Genomic DNA, 22300 nt, shown 5'->3' with positions numbered 1-22300 from the left:
CTTTGCACTAGTCTCCTGTGCAGCCTGGTTTCCTCAAGGGGCTCGATGCTCCCCAAGTCCGGGTCCAAGTTGGGGGGACCTTGAGCGCTTGGTCCGCAGGTCCCACGACCCTCCCCGGATCCGGTCGCCGGGAAAACCCGGCGCGGAGCATCCCCGGGCGGGGAAACGCCCTGGGCGCGCGCCCACTGGCGCGCATGCTCCGTCGCGCGGAGGCGGCGAGTAGGAAGCTCTGCGCGGCAGCGGCGGCGGCGGCGAGACTGGAGGGTGGGAGGGGACGCACCGGCTGGCGGGCGGGGGCGCTGGGACGAGTCTGTGGCTCCCGCCCCAGGTTCCTAGGAGTGTTTCAGGCCGCGAAGGACCGCGCGAGGAGCCAGAGAGCACGGGAGCCAACGAGCGCGGAGAGGGCAGCGGGCGGAGCGGAGCCGCCGGGCGGAGCGGGCTCAGAGCCCGGGTGTCCGCGGCTCGGGACCCGGCGGCGGGGCGGCGATGTTCCACTGCATCCCCCTGTGGCGGTGCAACCGTCATGTGGAGACCATCGACAAGCGCCACTGCTCGCTGGTCTACGTCCCCGAGGAGATCTACCGCTACGCCCGCAGCCTGGAGGAGCTCTTGCTGGACGCCAACCAGCTCCGCGAGCTGCCCGAGGTGAGTGTCCGGCCTCACCTGAGCGCCGCCCGGGGGAGCGCGGCCGAGCGGGGCCAGCCTAGCCGTCTCCTAACTCCTCTTGTCCCCTCCGCTTTCCACTCGTCCCCTTTCCCACCTCCGGATCCGGCCGGCAGGTCCCTCAGGAACTATCTCTACCTGCATTCACCTGCTTCTTGTTCCGTGTACCCCCCTCCGCCAGCCCCCACAAAAGTTTCCTTCCATTTTATACAGAGCGACTTGATGTCTTCCTAGTCCCTAGAGCTTGTGCGGTTTGGGGAAACATTCTGATGAGTTTAGATACACTTCTAGGTACTAACGAACACCTGGCACGTTTGCCTGGGCAGGTAAGGAGCCAGGTGGCTCGGGCTGTTTCCTGCTGGAAGGACCGAGCACGGCATCCCGCTCTCCGGGCCAGGACCCTCACCCCGCATCTCCCGACCACTGGCCGGGGAGTGCTTCCCCCTTGGCGAGGGCAGGTCCTGGAGAAGGTGGGCAGCGCGCTAGTGAGCCTCTTTATCTCGGCATCTGGCGAGGAATGTGCTCGGGCCTTATCGTCATGTATCGTGCTTGGAAGAGCTGTAGCTTGGCTGGCCTACCTTAGCCCCAGTAGCGGCCTCGAGATTTAGGGGTGGGGGTAGGGGGTAGAAGGAGAGCTGCGCCCGGGGAGCTGTGGGCAGGTGCTCAGGTGCTCGCCTCTTGGACCTGCCTGCGTGGACCTGTTGTGTGGAAGCAGCGGCTGCGAGTGAGCGAGCGTCAGCAGAGCCTCAGCCCGGCGCGCCAGCCTCGCAGCAGCCGCACTCAGCCCTCAGCCTCCTGACTTCTGCCCTAGCAGTGATGCGTTACCGCTTCAGAGTTGCTTACATAAATTCATCAGTATGCTGAACTTGTCAGGGGACACATGCTGATTGTGCTTTAATGGAGGATCAGGACTGCAAACTTTTAACCTTCCAGCTTGCCTCAGGAACTTAGCTTGAGTAACCCTTCAGGAGGAAGGTATCCCAAATCCAGGGATATGCAATGCAGGAAGTCAGAGTGCAATAATTCAAAGGTGTGCAGGAAGTAGGAAGGCTCCTGGGAGTCCGGAGAGCACCCGAAGGCCTGAGCGTTGGAACGCTGATAGCTTGCTTGTCCTTTAGTAAACACAAAGCCAAGACCAAGTCACAGACACACTCACTGGTCAAATCTTCTGGCTTGTTAGAATGATCCGATATGGTTTCCAGCGCTGACAGAGTGTTTTAAAAAGCAGAACTGTGTGTCTTTTCCCTCAATATTTCAAGTGTTGTTATTCTTCTTGGATTAATTTTCCTTGGTTGGCGTAGAATTGATTGGACGCTTTGCGCTGTGTAATCACAGGGATTATCCTCGCTAGGATCTTTGCAAAGCCCCCCAAGCTTTATTTAGCTTAGAGGCCGAAGAGCCATCCAGTTCCCTCAGGCATTTATTATTTTGCAGGCTCTTTCAAACACATGCTTTTGTCTGGCCTTTAGCTTTCTTAAATTTGACTTAAAAGTCATTAGCTCACTTACTGCCTTAAGTTGTAATAAGTTTTAAGTGTTGCATTGCCAGAAATATAGAATATGTAATTTAATACTTTTTACGGGCTTCAGAATGAAGTTATTCAAGATTGAGTGAAAAGCTGTTCAGCTAGAAATGTTTCAGTGCTCTTTGTGGTGTTTTTGTTTGTTCGTTTTCTTTTGCAAAACTGGAAAATTTCCTTGGACTAGATTGGCTTTTCATTCCCTTCTGCAAAGGTTGTGGGTTTTCCTGTAATGTTGGGGATTTCAGCTTGGTATGGGAATTATGGGTTTTGGAAATGTCAGGTATTTCTACTGATCCTAAATGGAACCTTCTGAGAAACTCAAAATACAGTCTGATAGAACTCTGTAAAAACAGTATCTAAACATGCTTTTCAAAGGCTAAAGGTGGTCTTGCTTATGGGTAATTCTCTCTCTTACAGCTCTTAAATAAATTAGTTTTATAGTTTTTGGGTGGTGTAAAATCTATTTCTCCTTGACTTATTGTACGTCTGGGTGCCTGGGGTGTACAAGCCAGATACTCTCATTCCGAGTTCAAGTTGGGCCATGTGATCTTTCACCTCTGAGACCTGGATGACTCATTAGCAGGGCTCACTCTGTCCCTGCCCCCTCCCCCAACCTCTGTCTCCTTACCTGCCACATCACTAGTGGACCTCTCTTTCTGACAGACCTCCAAGGTCCTGTGGTGGTGGCCATACCGGCTGCATGCTCTCTGTAATTTGTTTAAAAGCACAGCCAAAGGGGAATCCTGCACCCCCTACCTCAACAGCAGAGATACACACTCTCCAGTCTTCAGCTTAATGAAAGCATCTCCTCTCCACTGAGAGGCCCACCACCCCTGGTTTGCTCCTCCAACCCCCTCATTTTACAAAGTGAGACTCAGAATTGAAGTGACTTTTTCAGGATTATCTAGCTGGTTAGATACAGAGTTGCTGGTCATCCTCCTGGACATGTGTCCACCAACTACATCAGCCTCAATCTGGCCTCACACCCATCAGACTTTTATTTATTTAGCCCCTCCTGCTTTACTTGTGTCACTAAACTTGGGCCTCAGTCAAACATTTATTGACCCTTTGTTATCTGCTAGTGGCTGGGAACACAGATTAATGGAGATATGGTTCCTACGAACTGTTCACAGCTTTGTGGGGAGGCAGGTGTGGTAACTGTGGGGTGGAGCAGGCATCACAGTTATCAAACTTGATGGTTACTGATCTAATGGAACCTTTGCTGAACCTGCACCAGCCATCCTCAGCAGTGGTTTCCTCTTGGGATCAGAAGACTCTTCTGTAGGGAAGGTTGAGAACGCTCATCTTTGGCCTGGCCCTGGTTGGAAGATGGTCTCACCTTTCCCATCCACCTACTTCTCCCCACCTCCCCCAGCTTGATCCATTTGGGATGTGTATTAATAGAGATAGACTTGAACCTCCTTGAGGTGTCGATGTGTTTTTGCTCACCCTGTGAGCACAGAGCCCAGCACCCAGGAGGTACTGCTTAATAAACAGCTGTCCATCTGCCGAATGAATGTGGCTGAGTCTGATACAAATTTTCCTCCTCTTCTTCTTGCTCTTCCCTTAAACATATCGCCACTCCAGCATCTATGCTTTTCTGATATACTCAGAAAATATTCAAGTTAGAAGTGACTTCAGAAGTTAAGATCATGTGGTAGTGACATTGTTTTGTCTTCCTCTAGACCCCTCTATACTTCCTTCGTGTGTTTGACATCATCATTTCCCCCCTCAGTGTGCAATGATTCTCGAATACCTTCAAATATGTGTGTTTTACTGTCATCTCTCTAGCACCAGTACATGTACCTAGTCTAATAGTCAGTGGAATTTTGAGTGAATGCTTTCAAGCCTTTATAGCATAAAAATTGGTTTCATCTCGGCGCCTCCTTTTAGAGTTCAGCTAGACTTCTTTCCATGGTTGCCAGATGACATTATTTCAAATACCTGCCCCTTCCCATCTCCTTTCTCAAATCCTGCTTTATTTTTTCCTAGCCCTTAGAACATGTATCACAACCTAACTTGAGACTGTACATACTTGCTTACTTTTTCTTTGTCTATCTCCCTAGCTAGAACATAAGCTCCATGAGGGCAGGGATGTAAGTTCGTGGCTGGACATAGTATAATATCTGCGGTACATAGTGGGTACTCACATGTTTGTTGCATGAATGAGTCCATATGTGTTGTCATGGGTAGGCTGCCCTTATTTCTTAGTCATTGTAATTCCCCTTCTACAGCCTGATTTCTACTGTACACCAGCCTAATGAAATTAGTAATGACAAAATGTTAGTGAGAATTCAGTGGTCTTGTCTTGCCAGTCTTTGTTCTGTATCTCTTCTGAGCTGGAGACATTTAAAAAAATAAGTTTTTATTGATTTTTCAGAGAGAGAGAGAGAGAGGGAGAGAGAGAGTGAGGGGAAGGGAGAAGGATAGAGAGATAGAAACATTGATGTGAGAGAACATCATTCGGCTGCCTCCTGCATGCACCCTACTGGGAATCGAGCCTGCAACCCGGGGCATGTGTCCTGACTGGGAATTGAACCAGTGACTTCTTGGTTTATGGGTCCACGCTTAACCACTGAGCCACATAGGAGACTTTTGATCTTATATTTTTGAAATACTTTTTATGAATGTGACTTGAACAACTCCAGCTGTGACCTGTTAAGAGCACATCTAACCCCACTTGGAATAGTCCCTTTTGTCTTAAATCCACCATACCTTGTCTCCTGACCTGGCTTCTTTTCCCACCGGTTTCATTTTTAAAGGATGGGACCGCCATTCTTCCTGTCTCTACAAGTTCATGGACTTACCTTCTCTCCTTTCATCTTGTCACTAAGTCCTGTCATTTTTTTCTTCAAAATGCTGTCTTTCCTCTCCGGTTCCCCCTGGTTGCTTTCCCCTGGATTCCTGCTGTCCATTGCTGGTCCCCCTCTGCCGAGGATCTTAGGGCTTGTGGTGAGGAGCAGAGAGCAGGGTGCTGCCACCCGTTCATATGCAGCTCCACCACTTGGATGCTTTCTTCAAGCCTTGGTTTCCTCACGTGTGAGAGTAGTGCCCACTTTATAGGTTCTTCTGGGGTTTAAGAGAGAATGCATGCAAAACACTCCGAGTTAGGTCTAAGACATCTAAGATCTTTCTGGATACTATGGCAAGACACTTTGATTATAAGACATTTTTTCTTAAACTGGAGGTTTAAAACTTTTTTTCTGGGAGTTTGTAAGTTACTTTTTAAAACCAGAATTAAATTTTAACTCGTCTTTTAAGTAATAATTTTAAAGATCATAGATTCTGTAATACCTATATCACTACAAATGAGTAGTACCCTAAGGTTTTAGTGCCTATGTTTGATGAGCATCCCTTTGATTGTCTGTAACAAAGGGGGAAAGAACAGATGTGGACTTGCTGCAGAAATCACGTGTTTGGATTGAATGGTGGCTAGAAGTCACATGAGCAAAGGTTTCATAGCAGTCATTAGAGAAGAGTGATGACTAGCTGAGGAGTCCCGGGGCCCATGGTGGTGCAGGCATGCGGAATTGCAAGGAACGTGCTCTGAGGTGTTGTTGTATTTAATACACTGTGAGCAGCCAAGCGTGTCTGTAAAATTGCATCACCGTCGTCTGTCATGTTAAATTAATGTTGAGTCATCTTTTATTGATTTTTACCAGATTTTTAAATTGCTTCATCTTATAGTTTTATAAGAGCTGAGCATAGGGAGGACATATCTCATTTTATATTTGGTCATATTTAAATAACATTGTAATAAAAATAATTTAAGGCAAAGCTTAGGCGGAAGGGAGTCCAAGAGAGTACTTTGTGTTTATGGTGGCGATCCACACATTTCTCAAGTTAGGGAAACAGCTCTCATTTTTCAGGTAGACTGTTGTTATTACACTGTTTAGCACTTAATTGTTTTCTGGTTCTTTTATGTGTTGGTACAACCCCCCTTTTTCTTCTCCACTCCTGCCCCCTCCCCTCTCCTTCCTTCTACACTTTACAGGTAAAGAAACAGACCTAGAGAAGTTGTAAATTTAGAGTCTCTTTAATTAAGAAACATTTAATGAGTATCTGCTATATGTGGATAATAATTGTAATAGCCATCACTTGTTGAGTTTTACTGAGCTTCAAACATTGTATTAAATGCTCTACATAAATTATTTCCCTTAAACTGAATAACAACTCATGTTAGCCATTATAATTTCACTTTTGCAAATGCAGAAACTGAGACTTATTTAAGAAAGTTACTCAAGAGGCTTGTTTAAGAAAATTGGTCAAGTATAGCATAGGAAATATAGTCAATAATATTTTAATAACTATGTATGATGCCAGTTGGGTACTGGAAATATCAGGGGAACACTTTGTAAAGTATATGATTGTCTAACCATGATGTTGTACACCTGAAACTAATACAAAATAATATTGAATATAAACTGTAAGTAAAAAAAAAGAAAGAAAAAGAAACTTGGTCCAGGTCAGTTCTGGAGTGAGCATTTGATTCCAGCTCCACATTCATGACCTGGGAGCCCACCTGGGAGCAAGGAGGCGTGCCATTGTGACTCCAGTGACAGCTCTGAGGTGTCTCACATTCTCCTGGGAGCTGAGGGAAGGCTTTAGATGTGACATTCACACTAGACTGAAAAGAGGGGAAAAGCATGTTGTTGTTGCTGAAACCCATCCTTTCCAGGTGGCTAGAACGAGGGGTGTCTTTGTGTTTGGGAATTTTGCTCAGGAGATGAACCATGTTCTGTAGGCAGAGGTGGCCCATGATGGTATGTAGGCAGGGGTGCAGTATAGTTAGATCTCTGTTTTAGAAATATAGTTCTGGGGCACAGTAAGGTGTGGAGTCAGGTAGACCTGTCAGGAGCCTGCTGTGGGGGTCCAGCCATTGGAAAGGAAAAGGCACCTGTGAGAGGAACAGAGGGGATGATTTCGTCCAAGATGTTAACATAGGGAGTTCTCTGGTCCAGTGCTCTTTCTGGTGTGCCACCTTCCATGCTGTGCTGACCATGCGAGGCACCTCATCAATCAATCCTTGGGGGACATTTACCACTTTTTTGTGGACATATTTTTCTTGATTATGGGGTGTGTCTACATTCAGAGTATGAATTGCTAGCTAAGACATAACAAGTTTTCTAAGTACGGTGGGGGTTGCAGGGGGAGATGGACAGCCAGATGTGCTTTGGATGGGAAAGTTTATTTTTGATTTCCGATAATGTGTCATGAAGTTTATAAAAATGCAAGCCTGTGGGTTCTCTTTTTCTGAGTAACATGATTGTGTACTGTGTATGTACTGTATCATAAACTTTAGTTTTATCAGCCTCTGCTGATGCTTTAAAAGACTAACACTTGGAGCATTTTTGTTATTCTAGAACAGTGGTTCTCAACCTTTCTAATGCCGCGACCCTTTAATACAGTTCCTCATGTTGTGGTGACCCCCAACCATAAAATTATTTTCGTTGCTACTTCATAACTGTAATTTTGCTACTGTTATGAATCGTAATGTAAATATCTGTGTTTTCCGATGGTCTTAGGCGACCCTGCTAGTGGCCCACAGGTTGAGAACCGCTGCTCTAGAGCCTAAGACCATCGGAAAACACAGATATTTACATTATGATTCCTAACAGTAGCAAAATTACAGTTATGAAGTAGCAACAAAAAATAATTTCATGGTTGGGGGTCACCACAACATGAGGAACTGTATTAAAGGGTCACGGCATTAGAAAGGTTGAGAACCACTGTTCTAGAGTAACTTGGAAGACAGCTTGTTGCTGAAATGTCTTTTAAAATAAATAGCTCAATAGTTTTACTTTGAGAAAAAGTGAAACTATTCACTTAATAAAACTTTGCTAGAGTTGACAGAGTCGAGTTATGCTGGTAAACTAGCAAAATGAACCTACCTCCACAGTTCCCCTCCCTTCTTCCTAGAGCTTCCAGTGAGAAGGGCACCTCAACCCCTTCCCACAACCTTCCAGCGCATTGTCCTCACTGCCAGAATTTACAGTTTCTGTACTATGATAAGTAGGTACTGTACTTGGGATTTCCTTAAAAAGGACCTTTTACTACAGACTTGAAATTTTATGGGTAAAATGTAGCTGATATTTACGCCATGGGGTCAGAAATAAACATTTCTTAGCCATAACGACAAAAATCCCAACCATGATCTTGGCCGTGCCGTGGAATAGAAGTATTGGGCTCTTTTGGTGAGAATCTCGTATGCACTACAGGCTTCTCTCTGCTCAGGGAAAGTTTGCTTATTTTAGGACTCTACCCGGAACTCAATGCTAGAAATGCTTGTCCTTTACTTCATGTGATAGTTATGAGGGATGATGAGTAATGCATAGAAGAAACTTCTGGATGTCCATTTACTTTCGCTCGGGTGTTATTTAGTGGACAGGAATGGTAATTACTGTTGCATGTGGTATTTTAGAAATCTAATGGTGTGTGTGTGTGTGTGTGAGATGTAAAATACTTTATCTCCTAGAAGTAAGATGTAGAATATTTAACACAATATTTATTGTCATTATTTTGAAGAATTTCCTTATCTAGGCTGTAACTTCTAGATTACATAGAAATGGACTCAATTGGAAGAAATTTGGCACTTCTTTTTCCAAAAGGAATGGATTTGTCATTTGGTGGGTGGAAGGAGGTGTCACACCAAACTGATTCCTGAGCTCTGTCTCCCCTGTCTCTTGTCACCTTTCTTTCCACAGTCCACACCCACTTCTGGGGAAAAGGTCATCAGGAGGGGTAGCTCAAGTCCAGCGAACAGTTGTGAAGGCCAGAGAGTAGTTTCTGAACGTCTGAGGGTGTGACCTGGGCTCTGGCTGCTTGACCTGATTTGGAAGGTTCTTGACTTGATTGAGGAGATGCTGAGACCCCTGAGGCTCATGTTGTTAGTGCAGCCGGCCTGTCTCTGGACCCTCTGGACCGTGACATTGTGACATCACCTTGTTTTTACTCTGTGTTGGATGCTTAAAAGAATTTTTAAAAAGTGATGTTTTTTTCTGGTTGAGGAGAGGAGTTTAGCGTCATGGAATTCCTAATGTATCCAACATGGGTCTGCAAACCAAGAGTTGCTGTGGAGCTTGGAGTCGGCTCTCTGGGCGCGTCAGGAAAGCAGGACTCTTTTTCAGATGGGCTGGGAAGGGGAGGGTAGGCACTGCAGGCAGGGAGCTTTGAGGCGATACAATGTTGTGTTACGGAGCAGGCACCCTCACTGTGCGTTGACTTGGTTCTATTTCTGGAGCAGAAGGGTAGGACAGTGTGCAGGATGTGGGGAACGTGACGCTTGGGCATTAATTAACTTGGTGTGATGACTTCGTGGATCAGCTCCTCTCTCCCTTCTGAAGTGTCGGTTCAGGCCCGAGACTTTTGCTTAAAGAGAAAGCATGTGTAATGGCTAGGGCAGTGGTCAGCAAACTGCGGCTCGTGAGCAACTTGCGGCTCGCAAGCCGCGGTTTGCCGCTCTGTTGACTAATGAGTTTGCCGACCACTGACCTAGATTCTGGATTCCAATAATTACAGGCTGTTGTTGTTCCTTGTGATTAAGCCCCTGTCCTAGTGGTCGGCAAACTCATTAGTCAACAGAGCGGTAAACCGCGGCTCGCGAGCCGCAGTTTGCCGACCACTGGGCTAGGAGATTGACCTCTTAGTTGTGACACCTTTGACAAGTAGTAACTCAGCCTCACTGTGCCTCAGTTTGCTCATCTGTAAAAAGAAGGTAATAGTCCCTACCCAAAAAAGATGTATGAAGATTAAATGGGTTAATATGTGTAAATGCTGGGAACAGTGTCTGTTATATAGAGAGTACATATATATTGTTGTTAGCATTTTGACTGTTTTGTGGTAGAGGCCCACGCTCCTTCATTCTTATCTCCTTCAAACCCTTTCTCAGTACTTGGTCAGAGTGATCTTTCTAAAACACAAATGTGCTGGTGTAACTTCCTGCTTCTGACACCTGCAGGATACAACCTGCCGGCATTTTTGTCCTCTGTCCCTTCCACCTTATCTCCCATCTCTTTCCAACTTGAACCTTGTGTTTCTGCAACAATTAGTGGCCCTTAGTTACTGACATATTGTTTCATGCTTCTGAGTCTTCATTTTTCTTCCTCTGTCTATTGTCAACTACTCTTTCTTCACTTCTTTGCCTGGCTCATTGTTCTTGATCCCATGGGACCCAGCTTAGGTGACATCATTCCTCCGGGAAGTCTTCCTTCTCCTCCTCTCTGGTCTCTGGGGGACACTTGTGTCACTACTCCTACCTCTTTGTAATTATCTCTGTCCCCCATCAAAGCGAGTTCCTTAAAGCTATGCACCTTTTCTTCTTTGCATTCCTGTTGCCTAACAGGGTGGTTGGCCCAGAGCAGCATTCTTGGGGAAGTTTTCAGCCCTGTTGGGGAGTGGATTTAGAAATGGGTTTGAGCCAGACCTATCAGTGAGAGCTTGAAGATGACTCCAGAAGAGCTGCCTTGCTGCAGTCCTTGCTTGTGTGGGTGGCATCATGCTGGAGTGAAGTCCACCCCGGGTTCTTGTCCTTGTTCTGTCCAACACTATCATTGTGACCTGGGGCAAATCACATAATCTCTTGAGTCTCAGTTTCCTTATCTGAGTGATGATGGGATGGTGTCAGTGACATTCAGGGTCCCTTTGAATTCTGACCTCTTTAGATGCTGATATTATGGGATTTTTATGACTCAGTGCCACAACACTAACCTTAGGAGACTGTCACTTGTGCACGTGCTCTGTGAGGTTGCTGGGTGAGGGTTAGTAGAACCACAAGTCTAGGCTTAATCATTATAATCAAGGATTAGATAATAAGGAGAAACTGTACCAAATAATTAACCTCCTGTGGTCAGTTGTTGATTCCTAGAGCCAATTAAGGGAAAAAGATCAGCAGATTTTCTTTGGTTAACACACACACACACACACACACACACACACACACACACACACACACAGCCTTTGAACACTGAATTATTCCCCCTGTGTCTGTTGCATTTTCCCAGCCTTCAGAAGTGAGGTTAAATGAGCACTTGGCTAGGACTTGTCTCCTTGTTAAATGAACTCAAACAAATCAGAGGTGATTGCTTGAAATTATCACTGGGCCGAGAGACTGTATTTTGGGAAACGTGGTTTGGGGACCGATGATAAGAATCCCTGTGTGTTAATGGCAGACTAAGGTGGCTTCTCAAGGAGTACATTAGGATCAGAGGGTACACATTTCTCCTCTCCTGCTGAATACTTGGCTTCCTGACTCAATGTTGGTGCCAGACTTCCTGAATGGGGATTGGGGATAGATCTCTTTCCTCATTCCCTGTCCCTCACATTCACATGTATATGAGTGCTGGCTGGACTTTAGGAATAGTTCTGTCTAGCAAGGCAGATATCTTGCCTTGTCCTTCTGGGGTTTGGTGGGGCTCACCTACAGGCCTTGGCCACCCTGTGAGGAGTTTGGATTTTTTTTGTCAGTTGAAGTAAGGGGGAGGGGGTCGCAAGCCCATAAGATCTCTGATTTATGCCTTATAAGCTCACTCTGCCTCCTGGTTAGCAGTTAGTCTGTAGGGAGGAGGAGAAGGAGTGGGAGACCCGAAGAGGAGGCTTTTGTGGAAAGGGTTCCGAGCAGAGTTGTCGGTGACTTAGACTAGGGTGGTAGCAGTGGGTAATGACATAGGGTAAAGACCTGCTGAGGTATGGGGTGTAGGCTTTTGGTTTTAATAACTGGGGAGATGGCAGAGCCATTGACCGGGTTGGGGAAGACTGGGAAAGGGAAAGAACAGTGTAGGAACTGGCAAAGACCCGAGTTGGGGCACGGTGAAAGTTTTTATGAGACCTGGGCAATGATAATTACAGTACAGACAGTGAACATTTTTTTAGCAATATGCCTTGCACTGTTGTAAATACTCCCTATGATTAGCTCATTTAACACTTACCACAACCATAGCTTCATTTTACATAGAAAGCTTTATTTTACCATTGAGGACACTGCTGGGACACCAAGATGAATCAATTTGCTAAGGTCACACAGCAGAGCTGTGGTTCAAGAGCCATTTCTCTCAGCCATGGGGCCTTATTTCCTCAAGGTCAGACTTGGGGAGACCGTGTCTTCACCACAAGCCACCCGATAAGCCAGGAGTTGTGTCTGTTCTGTGAAAGGGAACGGGGAGACACCTATGACCCCTGGGTTATTTTTGCATTTTTTAAGAAAAAGTTGAAATATCATTTTAAGAAGTAGGTCACCAAATATTTTTGTGCTCATTCAAGCATAGGCTTTCAAAGAAGATTAGTGGTACCCATTCTTTGGTGCTGGATTTTTTACCTTTAGAAAGTAACTTATAGCTGTATCCTTGCACTGTTGAAAGCACATCTGTTTGGGGAAAGGAGAGAAGTCTTACTGAATATAATGAGCACTGGTTTTATCATAGCAGTACCCCCATTATAATTCTGCTCGTAATTGCTCAGCTATTACACTGTTTGTCTCTGCTCTCAAAGCATGATTTCAAGGAATTAGTTGACGAGGCAGTCATTAGTCTTGACTATAAAGGTCAGTATTCTAAAGAGGTTCTAATGTACTTTCTGAAACTATACATATGCCAATACCACTGCAAATGAATGCTAACAAGATTAAGTTAATTGAAAATATGCATTTTACAATAGATTTACCTCACCTAGTATCATGTTATGGTAATCCCCATACCTGATTCTCAACAGAACTTCATTCTAAAGTGGCAAGAGGAGCCCTGGCCAATGTGGCTCATTTGGTTGGAGCATCGTACCATACACCAAGAGATGGCGGGTTCGATTCCCGGTCAGGATACATATCCAGGTTGTGGGAAGCATCCTCTCTCTAAAATGAAATAAAATAAAATGACAAGAGGAAGGATGGGGAAAATGTTAACACATGACTGCATCTTTGGTAACTGAAGTAATACAGAGGCCAGGAGAAAAGCTATTCGGCCCCTACTCTTCTACCTTACCCATCCCACCATTCTTTAGTAACTTACTGTTTAAAAAGAAAATATGTGTAAATATTGTGTGTGATGGGCAGTTTATGTGGTCTTTGAACATTTATATGTTCTAAAAAGTTTTATTTCTGTTTTCAGGTTTAGGTTCAAAGTAAGTTTGGTCCAAGAGCAGTGTCCAGTAACTTCTGTGGTTCATTTCATGTTAGTTTCCCCTTAGGGAGAGAGGATTCAGCCTTGGAGAAATAGGACTGTACATATTTGGAATACTCTTGACTGCAAATAACAAGCATTTCAACATAAACTGCCTTAAATGAAGGAGTTATTTAGCGACCTCCCCTTTCAGGAAGCCTGAAGGAAGGTGGTTAGGGTTAGCAGGTTGGCATGCTGGGCACTGCTGGGACTTCTGTGGGACTTGCTGGGCCTCTCTCCTGCTGCTCCTCCTCACAGGGGGCATCCCGAGGAAAAGCATGGAGTCCCAGGGCCAGCCCAGTCTTTTATTTTTCTTCTTTTCTTTATAGTGGTAGGCAGGTAGGCATGGAATAGGAATAGGTTGGGAATGGGTGTGGGGTGGAGTGTCTGCTACAAGAAAAAAGGAAGAGAGGCAGACAGTGTGAGCCTGCCTGGCTCTTGCAACACCTTCTCTCCCATCAGCCAGTAGTAGATAGTTGTGAAGTCTCTCTCTAGTTTAACCCTCTTGTCTTCTGCCAAAACCACAGGGACCATCTGCTCAGGAAAAGCCTATAGTAGGAATAATTTCTGTTTTAAAGTTTCCTTTTTTTAAAATAAGCTTGTACATACATGTACACATTTTCCCTAGATTTTGTTCTCACTGTGTGTGGGAGAAATTTTATGAGAGAGGCAAATAGGGTAATATAAAGATTAATTGGCCATATATACTTATTTTCTAAATTGTTAAATTCTGATGTACTTTCTAATGTACTTTTTAATAAACATCTATGACTTACTGCTCTCACCTATTACAGACCTCCGGGCTTTGTCAGTGCTGTGTGCTCTGCTGGTAATGCTCTTCTCTAGGACAGATGCCGCCTCCTCTGTGAAGCCCTCCCAGATCTAGTCATAGCCAAGTCTCCATGCTCCTCCAGCCCTGTGCAGCTCACGTCTCTCCTGCTGTTTATTAGGGTGCAACTTAACTGTGCATCTGTTCCCTCAGTTTGTCATCAAGGATTTACTTTATGTCTCTGTTCCAGATATTAGGGAATTTGGGGTCTTATTCATAGGAAATGCTTTAAAAGTGCCTGTTGCATTAAACAAATTTTTGTGTAAAGTAGTTTAGATGCATCAACCCTCAAATATTTCTCATTGCGCCTTGGTGTAATGAGTTATTCTGAGGGTCTGATGATGCCAGCAGTACAGCTTAAGTCTAGTTCAGTCTGAGCCTGGCGCCTCCTTCCCTGGGGTGCGGGGGGGGGGGGGGGGTACTGTGTGTGGCCACAGACATAGAGCTGGCTCCCCTAGGCATGTTACATTTGTTTGCTGTCCACCTGAGAGGGAGGGGTGCTGCTGGCTGAGTCAGCCTGTCCTGCTGGCAGAGGGTCAACAGTAGCTGGGAAAGATAACACACCATTAGTCATGTTGACAGAAGGAGGGCTCCTCTCCCTCTGGCCTCTCAGTAGAGGTGTTAATGAGGAGCAAAATGGCCAAAAGGCAGGAAGTGTTTCTGAAGCCCTGGGCCTGGGCTGCCCACACACTGGATAACCTGCCCTGCCCTTGGAAGAGAGGAATGAACTCTGAGGTACCATTTTGAAAAAACCAATAGTAGCTCTTTATTGACTGCCTGCGTATTCCAGATGGACCACTAGGCACTTAAACAGAATTTGTTTGGTCTTCACGTTAGCCTTATATGGGAGGGCTTTTTAAAGTCCTATTTTAGATGAGAAAACTGAGGCCAACCTCTTTACTAAGGTCACTCAGGTGGGAAATGATCTGGCTGGGTGGGTCAGACTCCAAAAGCTGATGCTTTTTCATGCCATGTGGTAATCTGGCAGACCCACCCTTGTGGTCTTGAGATCTCCATGCAGCTAACATGCATTGAAGGCCCACTGTGTTCTTAGGTAATGGGAATGCAAAGGTGAGTGACAGTCCCTGCCTTTCGGTGTCAGAGTTTAGTGATGGCACCAGACACTGAGCAAATTGTGGTGAGGCCTGGGTTGTGGAGCTGGCTGCATGATTTCCTGGAGGCAAAGGGCAGGGGCCACAGCACAGCAAAGTGCTGTTGGAGGCCTGGGGTTTAAGGAGAGGGTGTCCAGGGACAGGCTGCCATGAATGCCAGGTAAAGGAGAGTAACCTTTATTTTGTAGGTGGAAGTGTGCCATCAACAGAGTGTGAGTCCAGGAGTATCTTGTCAGGCTTGAAATTGGAGAGCTCAGTCTGGTGGCAGCTGTGGATGGATTGGAGGGGAACACGATTGGAGATGTAGAATATTTCAGAGGCAACCAGGTCCAGGCTTAGGTGGCTGAGAGGACTGGAAATGGAGAGTCTGGTGGTTTCAGGGATTAAGGTTAACAGTTGAGTTCTTAGTTCGAGTGACTGGGAACCACCCTCAGAATTTGAGGAGCGAGAGAAAGGATGCATGCAAAGATCAAGCCTGGTGGCTTTAGGTTTTTCAATGAAAGCTGAGGCAGGGCAGTCTACTGGGAAAGGAGGTGGAGGCTTAGGACAGAGAAAGGTGGGTTGTAGGCACTGGTTCCACCTACTGAATAGAGGAGAGCAGGGCAACAGGGTGTGAGTCATCTGAAGTTTCTGATAAACAAGTTTTTGGGATGTTATTTAGGCAGAGAAAGAAGGGAGTTCCAGCAAGGGATGGATGGTCACAGAGAATGTAGTGGGAATAAGGCCATGGGAGAGGTCATGGCCAGCTCTGGAATATGGGAGTTGAACATGCATGAAAGGAAGCAGCTCTGGGTGAAGTCAGTATTCCTGGGTGTGACCCGGGAACGGATGGGGACGCACTGTGGGTGGGAAGGTCATCAGTCTCAGGATGCCCTGTCGCTGCTAGGCTTGCTTGTTGGATGGATCAGCGCCATCAGTAGTCACACAGTCAGACACACTGTGGCAGGGGTAGGTGGGCAGTGTAGGATGAGGAGGTCTCGCTATGGACAAAGTTGTGGCTGACCAAAGGGCACATGCCCCATCTGAAGAGGTCGGCCGCCACCTGCTGTAGCCCAGCCCTGTCAGGTGGGGATGTGGGCCTGCTCTTACTGCCTCACTCAAACCCCCCCCCCCCCCGCCCCCCCGGAAATCAAGATTTTTATGTGAAGACTTCGTGTGTGTTTTTTAAGTGTTGGCACCTTATTCAATGATTTGAAGAATGGGCTGTGGGCTATATGAATCGAGTGTGTAGATTGGATTTGGCTGTGTGGGCTGCCCGTTTGCACCCTCTGTTCTACAGACACCGCAACAGTTCCCTGAACTGTGGCAGGAGGTGGGAACTGGAGCGCAGGGTCTTGGTCGCCTTACCTTCCTGGTCATCCCATTCGTCTGGGAGGATGGAGGTTTTAAAGATAAAGAGCTACCTAATTAGTTTTTCTGTGGGAGCTAATAGGAGATGATAGTAATCTGAAGACTGGCTCAAATGGACTGCAGATTGTGATCAACATTTGCTAGCTCCTTCTAAATCTCCCACATCCTGACTTCTTTTCATTGTAGAGAGAGCCTCTCTTTGGTTCTCTTTTGTTTATTTTTTTCATCTTGATTTGTGCTGCTTCTTTTTGCTCATTTACAGTATTTTCTTTAGGCTTTTTTCTCCTCTCTTCTCTATGTATTCACTTCTCTTAAATTCATTTTCTTTTCTCTTTTGAACATTAAAAATTTTTAATTACAGTTGATGTACAATATTATATTAGTTTCAGGTATACAAACCAGTGATTAGATATTCTGTATATTTATCCAAAGAAACCCAAAACACCAATTCAAAAAGGCACATGCATTCCTGTGTTTATTGAAGCATTATTTACACTAGCCAAGAGATGGCGACAACCCAAGTGTGCCCATCTATAGACAAGTGGATAAAGGAATGTGGCATATATACAATGGAATGTTACTCGGCCATAAAAAAGAATGAAATTACCACCTGCAACAACATGGGCGGATCTAGAGGGTATTGTGCTGAGTGAAGTTAGTCAGACAGAGAAAGACAAATACCATAGGATTTCACTTATATACAGACTCTAAAGAACAAAAGAAATGATCACATAAAACAGAAACAGACTCTTAGATACAAAGAACATTTTGATGGTTGCCAGAGGGAGGGGGTTTGGAGGCTGGGTGAAAAAGATGAAGGGATTAAGAAGCACAAATTGGTTGTTATAAAATAGTCACAAGGGTGTAAAGTACAGCATAGGGAACATGGTGAGTAATATTCTAATAACTAGAGGCCTGGTGCACGAAATTTGTGCACGGGAGGGGGGTGTATGTGTCCTTCAGCCCAGCCTGCACCCTCTCCAATCTGGGACCCCAAGAGGAATGTCCGACTGCCCGTTTAGGCCCCATCCCGGTGGGGTGGGGCCTAAACGGGCAGTCGGACATCCCTCTCACAATCCAGGGCTGCTGGCTCCCAATTGCTCGCCTGCCTTCCTGCCTGATTGCCCCTAACTGCTTCTGCCTGCCAGACTGATCAGCCCCTAATCACTCCCCTGCCAGCCTCCCCTCCCTCCCCTGATTGATGCCTCACTGCTCCCCTGCCAGCCTGATCGATGCCTAACTACTCCTCTGCTGGCCCAATTGCCCCTAACTGCCCTCCCCTGCCGGCCTGGTCACCCCTAACTGCCCTCCCTTGCCAGCCTGGCCACCCCTAATTGCCCTCCCCTGCAGGCCTGGTCCCCCCAACTGCACTCCCCTTCAGGCCCAGTCACCCCCAACTGCCCTCCCCTGCTGGCCTGATCACCCACAACTGCCCTCCCCTGCCGGCCATCTTTTGGTGGTCATCTTGTGTCCACATGGGGGCAGCCATCTTTGACCACATGGGGGCGGCCATATTGTGTGTTGGCGTGATGGTCAATTTGCATATTACCCTTTTATTAGATAGGATTGTATCTTGTGAAGTGGGTACTAAATTTATTGGGGTGATCACTTGAGTTAATTTTTTAGCTTGAGTTTTTTGGTTAAAGTAATATGTAGGTCAAATTCTTTTTTGGTATTGATTCCATAAAATTTTATATTCTATTTTGTTTTAAATTCGGTGAATTGACTGTGTGAGTTGTCATTATAGGTAGTGAAACTTAGGTGCTTGCACATCCAAAGACATGTTTTTGCCCTTCAAATTAATCGCTGAATGGGTTTTACTCAAATTTCAAAATACTATTTATCTTTAGGGCACCTACACATTGCTTTGACCATCACATGTGTTTGCAAATCTTTGTTCCTTTGAAAAGGTACATTTGACGTTTGGGACGGGTCTGGGAAATGCCATAGTTCTGTGTATAAAGTTGATGAAGCACTGACACTTTCTGCTCAGCAGTGAGTCTCTGAGGCAGCTCCAGACAGGGAGGTGCATGGATGCTTGAACCACACGCCTGCTGGGGTGTACATCACTCATCCCTACATTTCCAGCCTGGCTTTAAAGACTTTGCTTCCAGACACACTGTATTTGTTAAGTGGCTAACAGTTCAACATTCCCATTTAGAAAGACATTTTACTTCCTTGGAGATAAATATACAATTTCTGTTGGCCTTTGGAAGACTAAAATAGACTCTGCGATCAGCTTGACTGTCTTTCTGGGCTTGTTGAGCTCTGGACACTTTAGGCTAGGGACCACGGGGGAAGGTTCCCTAAGTGATGCTTTAAAGAATGATGCACATGGTTGAATGCCAGCATGATTGTTGAAAAGCATGTACACACATCTGCTCACTGCCAAACCTATGTACGTGTATCTGTTGTCTGTCTTAAAGGCCAGGCTGCTTTTCTCTGGCTGGTCTCTGGTGGGGGCACCACAGTGGTTTAAACTTGGTTCTTTATCAGATGTATCTGGAAATTGTTTTACAACAAGGATCCTGGAGCTCCTTCTCCAGAGGTTCTGATTTATTACATGGAGCTGGTAGGTGGGACCAGGAATCTGTAGTTTTAGCAAGTGCCCCAGGTGAGTGATGCTGGTGGCCCCATGGCTACACTATGAGAAACACCGGTGTAGTGGGCTTTGGAGTTGACCAGACTTAGGCTCCTGTCCTAACTCTATACCCTACTGATTAAGTGATCTTTCATAGTTACTTAACATCTCTGATTCTCAGTTTTCTCATCCTTTAAGTCAGCAATTTTCAACAGGTGTGCCACAAGAATTTTTCAAACATGCAGTACCTAACTATTTTAATAAGGGCCACTGACCTCTTTTCCCTTAGACTGTCAAATTTGCATATTACCCTTTTATTAGATAGGATTGTATCTGTGAAGAGGGTACTAAATTTATTGGGGTGATCACTTGAGTTAATTTTTTAGCTCGAGTTTTTTGGTTAAATTTTGTCAAATAAAATATGACAACAGTTAACACAGCAATAGTTGTCAGGTGTGAATGCCCCATCTTGAATCATAAATATATAGGCCATATAATAGAGTTGCATCTTATTGGTCACGTCACATGATAAGGTTGTGTCTGATTGGTTAATTCCTGGTACCAGAATTCCTTATGTACAATATAGGCACCTGATTTTTTTAAAATGTCACTTTGGAGTAAAAAGGGTAGATAGTTACTATTATATATTTTTTATAAGTGAATCAAAATTTACCTTTTTTTTTTTTTGTCAGATTGGCAAAATAATCTATTTTTTGGTGTGCCTCAGAATTTTAGTCCTTAGTTTGTGTGTGGCATGAGATGAAAAAGGTTGAAAATGACTGCTTTAAATGACAATAGTGATACCATCAAGGGATGGTGGTTATGAGGATTGCTGTTAATATACATAAAGCACCCAGCACTGTTTGGCACATATCATTATGTTAATTGCCTGTGGTTGGAAAATAAGGGTCCCCAAGCCTACTCTGAATTTCTGGCATATTTGTCAAGAGGGAGAATTTAACCCCCGAGGATAAGGATCACATTTATACTTTTTCCTATGCTCTAGAGCAGCGATTTTCAACCCTCTTCATGTCATGGCACACATGATAAGCTAATGACTAAAATTCTGTGGCACACCAAAAATATATTTTTTGCCTAGATGACAAAAAAAAAAAAAAAAAAGGTGGTGAGTTTGATTTATTCACACTGGATGGCTATTGTTGTGTAGGCTGTTGTCATTTTTTTTATTTGACAGTCTAAGGGAAAAGAGGTCAGTGCCCTGATTAAATAGTCAGGTATTGCGTGTTGTAAAATGCAATACGGTTGAAAATCGCTGCTATAGAGCATAGATGATGGGAGCCCCTTGGTTCTATTTAATGCTGGTGTGTATGGTGTAGTATGTAGTTCCAAGTCAGAGTCTACCAAGATCTGGGCTGCCAAGGCCAAGGGAGTCTCCAGACCACTAGTTAACCTCTGCCCATTGTGCCTGTAGGGAAACTACTAGTAAAGCATCGGTTTCACTGGACAAACGTGGGTTAAGTTCTCCTTCCCTGTGTCCACAGACACATGAGAGGAGTCATCCCTATGACACTTTGGTTTTGGCCAAGGTAATCTTGATCTTCCCGGAACACAGATAGGCTAGTTTTTATAAAATGCTTTGTTTTTGTTTTTAATGCTAGCACTGAAAAATAATGCCTTGGTTTTGGCCCATGGTGCTGTCAAAACAAAACACTTCCTGTATCCAGGATATAAGCAGGTTTAACGAGTACCCAAGCATGTTGCTGCTTTTAGTTTTATCTCCCCTTTGTAACTTTTGAAGTGGAATAACTCCACATTCTTTTCTTGTAATCATTTAAAAATTTAATTGAAAGTTTCACTTTTATAATGTGAACTCCTTTGGCAAATGCATAAAGGTGTGTCTAATGTAATTCTCATTTCAGAAGCAGTTTTTCAACGAAAGAGGCATAATTTTCAATGTCTTTGACGCTGGGTTATTTATTAAATATTTTTAGCATACAAATTATGGTGAGCCATGGTACCAAAGGGCACATTTTTTTCTTTGGTATGTTTCCTTATTCTTGGCTTGGTAATTACATTCAAGATAATCTAGGCTTGGACTAAAAAATAGACTTTGGGTCTATATTCTCTTCGTAATATACATTAATAATTCTGTGTTCATTATATGACTTAACATATAGGTATATTTTGGAAATCTCCCTTGATATCTCTCCCAACAGGTCCTTGAATTTTATGCAAGAGAAACAGGTGGGTAAAGAGAAATCATTGAGGTGAAAATTCTAAGTGCCTAGTGACTGTGAATGTCAGTGAAAAGCCTTTTTGTTCATTTTGAGTTATCAGAGTCAAAATAGAGCTGAATTTGTAGTCATAGCTTTATTACAGTAGAATAAATAAGTAAAATAAAGTACTAAAGTATCTTACTCAAAATTTTAAATACTTTCTAGGATACTTTGTAAACTATTTATTTGAAAGTAACGTCATGAGGATGGGAGGGAAGGATAATGGACATGACATGTGTAACATCCCTTCTTTCCTATTCTCTCTGATTCCTCCACTAGTTCTTGCAAATGCTTTTATATATGCTCAACATTCTGAAACACTCTGAATGCCCTCTACAAATCAGTTCTTCTTCCCCTTTAAAAGCATTTCAGCATGTTAGTTTCGTGTTCATAGATTAAGACAAAAAAGGTAGCCAGAATTTGATTTAGTGCTTCAACTACGTGGGTTTATATTTTTGATACTGGCAATTGGTTTGGGGTGTGTGTGTGTGTGTTGTTTTTTGTTCCTGGCTATTAAAATGGTATTGATGTCCATTTTGGAAACTTCAACAAATACAGAAATGTTTAAAGAGGCAGAAGTAAAAAGTCACCCTATAATCCCTCTTAAGATTTCTGCCTCTAATTTTAGTCAGAGATAGTGTATGTCTAATGCCTCACCTGCATGCCATTTTCTGAGTGAGCCCAGAGGGCACCCTTCACCTCTGGGCATCCTGGCTGCCACCTGGCATTGTGAAGGTCTGGCACACAGGGCTTTTTCTCTGGTGGACTCTGCACTTCTTGAGGAAAGGTACTGCCTTAAGTTTTGTATTCCTAGAATTGAGAGTAATGTAGGTCCTCAAAAATGATTCAGCTTAAACTAAAT

General features: G+C 44.6%; 1 protein-coding gene across 1 annotated transcript in view; it reads left to right on the top strand.

Moving 5' to 3' along the window:
- Positions 1-204: 204 nt before the first annotated feature.
- The window catches only part of LRRC1 (leucine rich repeat containing 1), a 139957-nt gene continuing 117861 nt past the window's right edge, over positions 205-22300 (top strand). The window contains exon 1 of the mRNA XM_080666333.1: positions 205-645. Within this exon, the coding sequence (XP_080522459.1) occupies positions 487-645 (159 nt within the window). The 5' untranslated portion in view covers positions 205-486. The remainder of the gene's footprint in view (positions 646-22300) is intronic.

Source organism: Plecotus auritus (assembly GCF_963455305.1).
Source record: "Plecotus auritus genome assembly, chromosome: 4".
In the NCBI taxonomy this organism is placed as follows: Eukaryota; Metazoa; Chordata; class Mammalia; order Chiroptera; family Vespertilionidae; genus Plecotus; species Plecotus auritus.
Note: the sequence above shows the minus strand (reverse complement) of the source record. Positions and strands in the feature narration are given on the sequence as shown.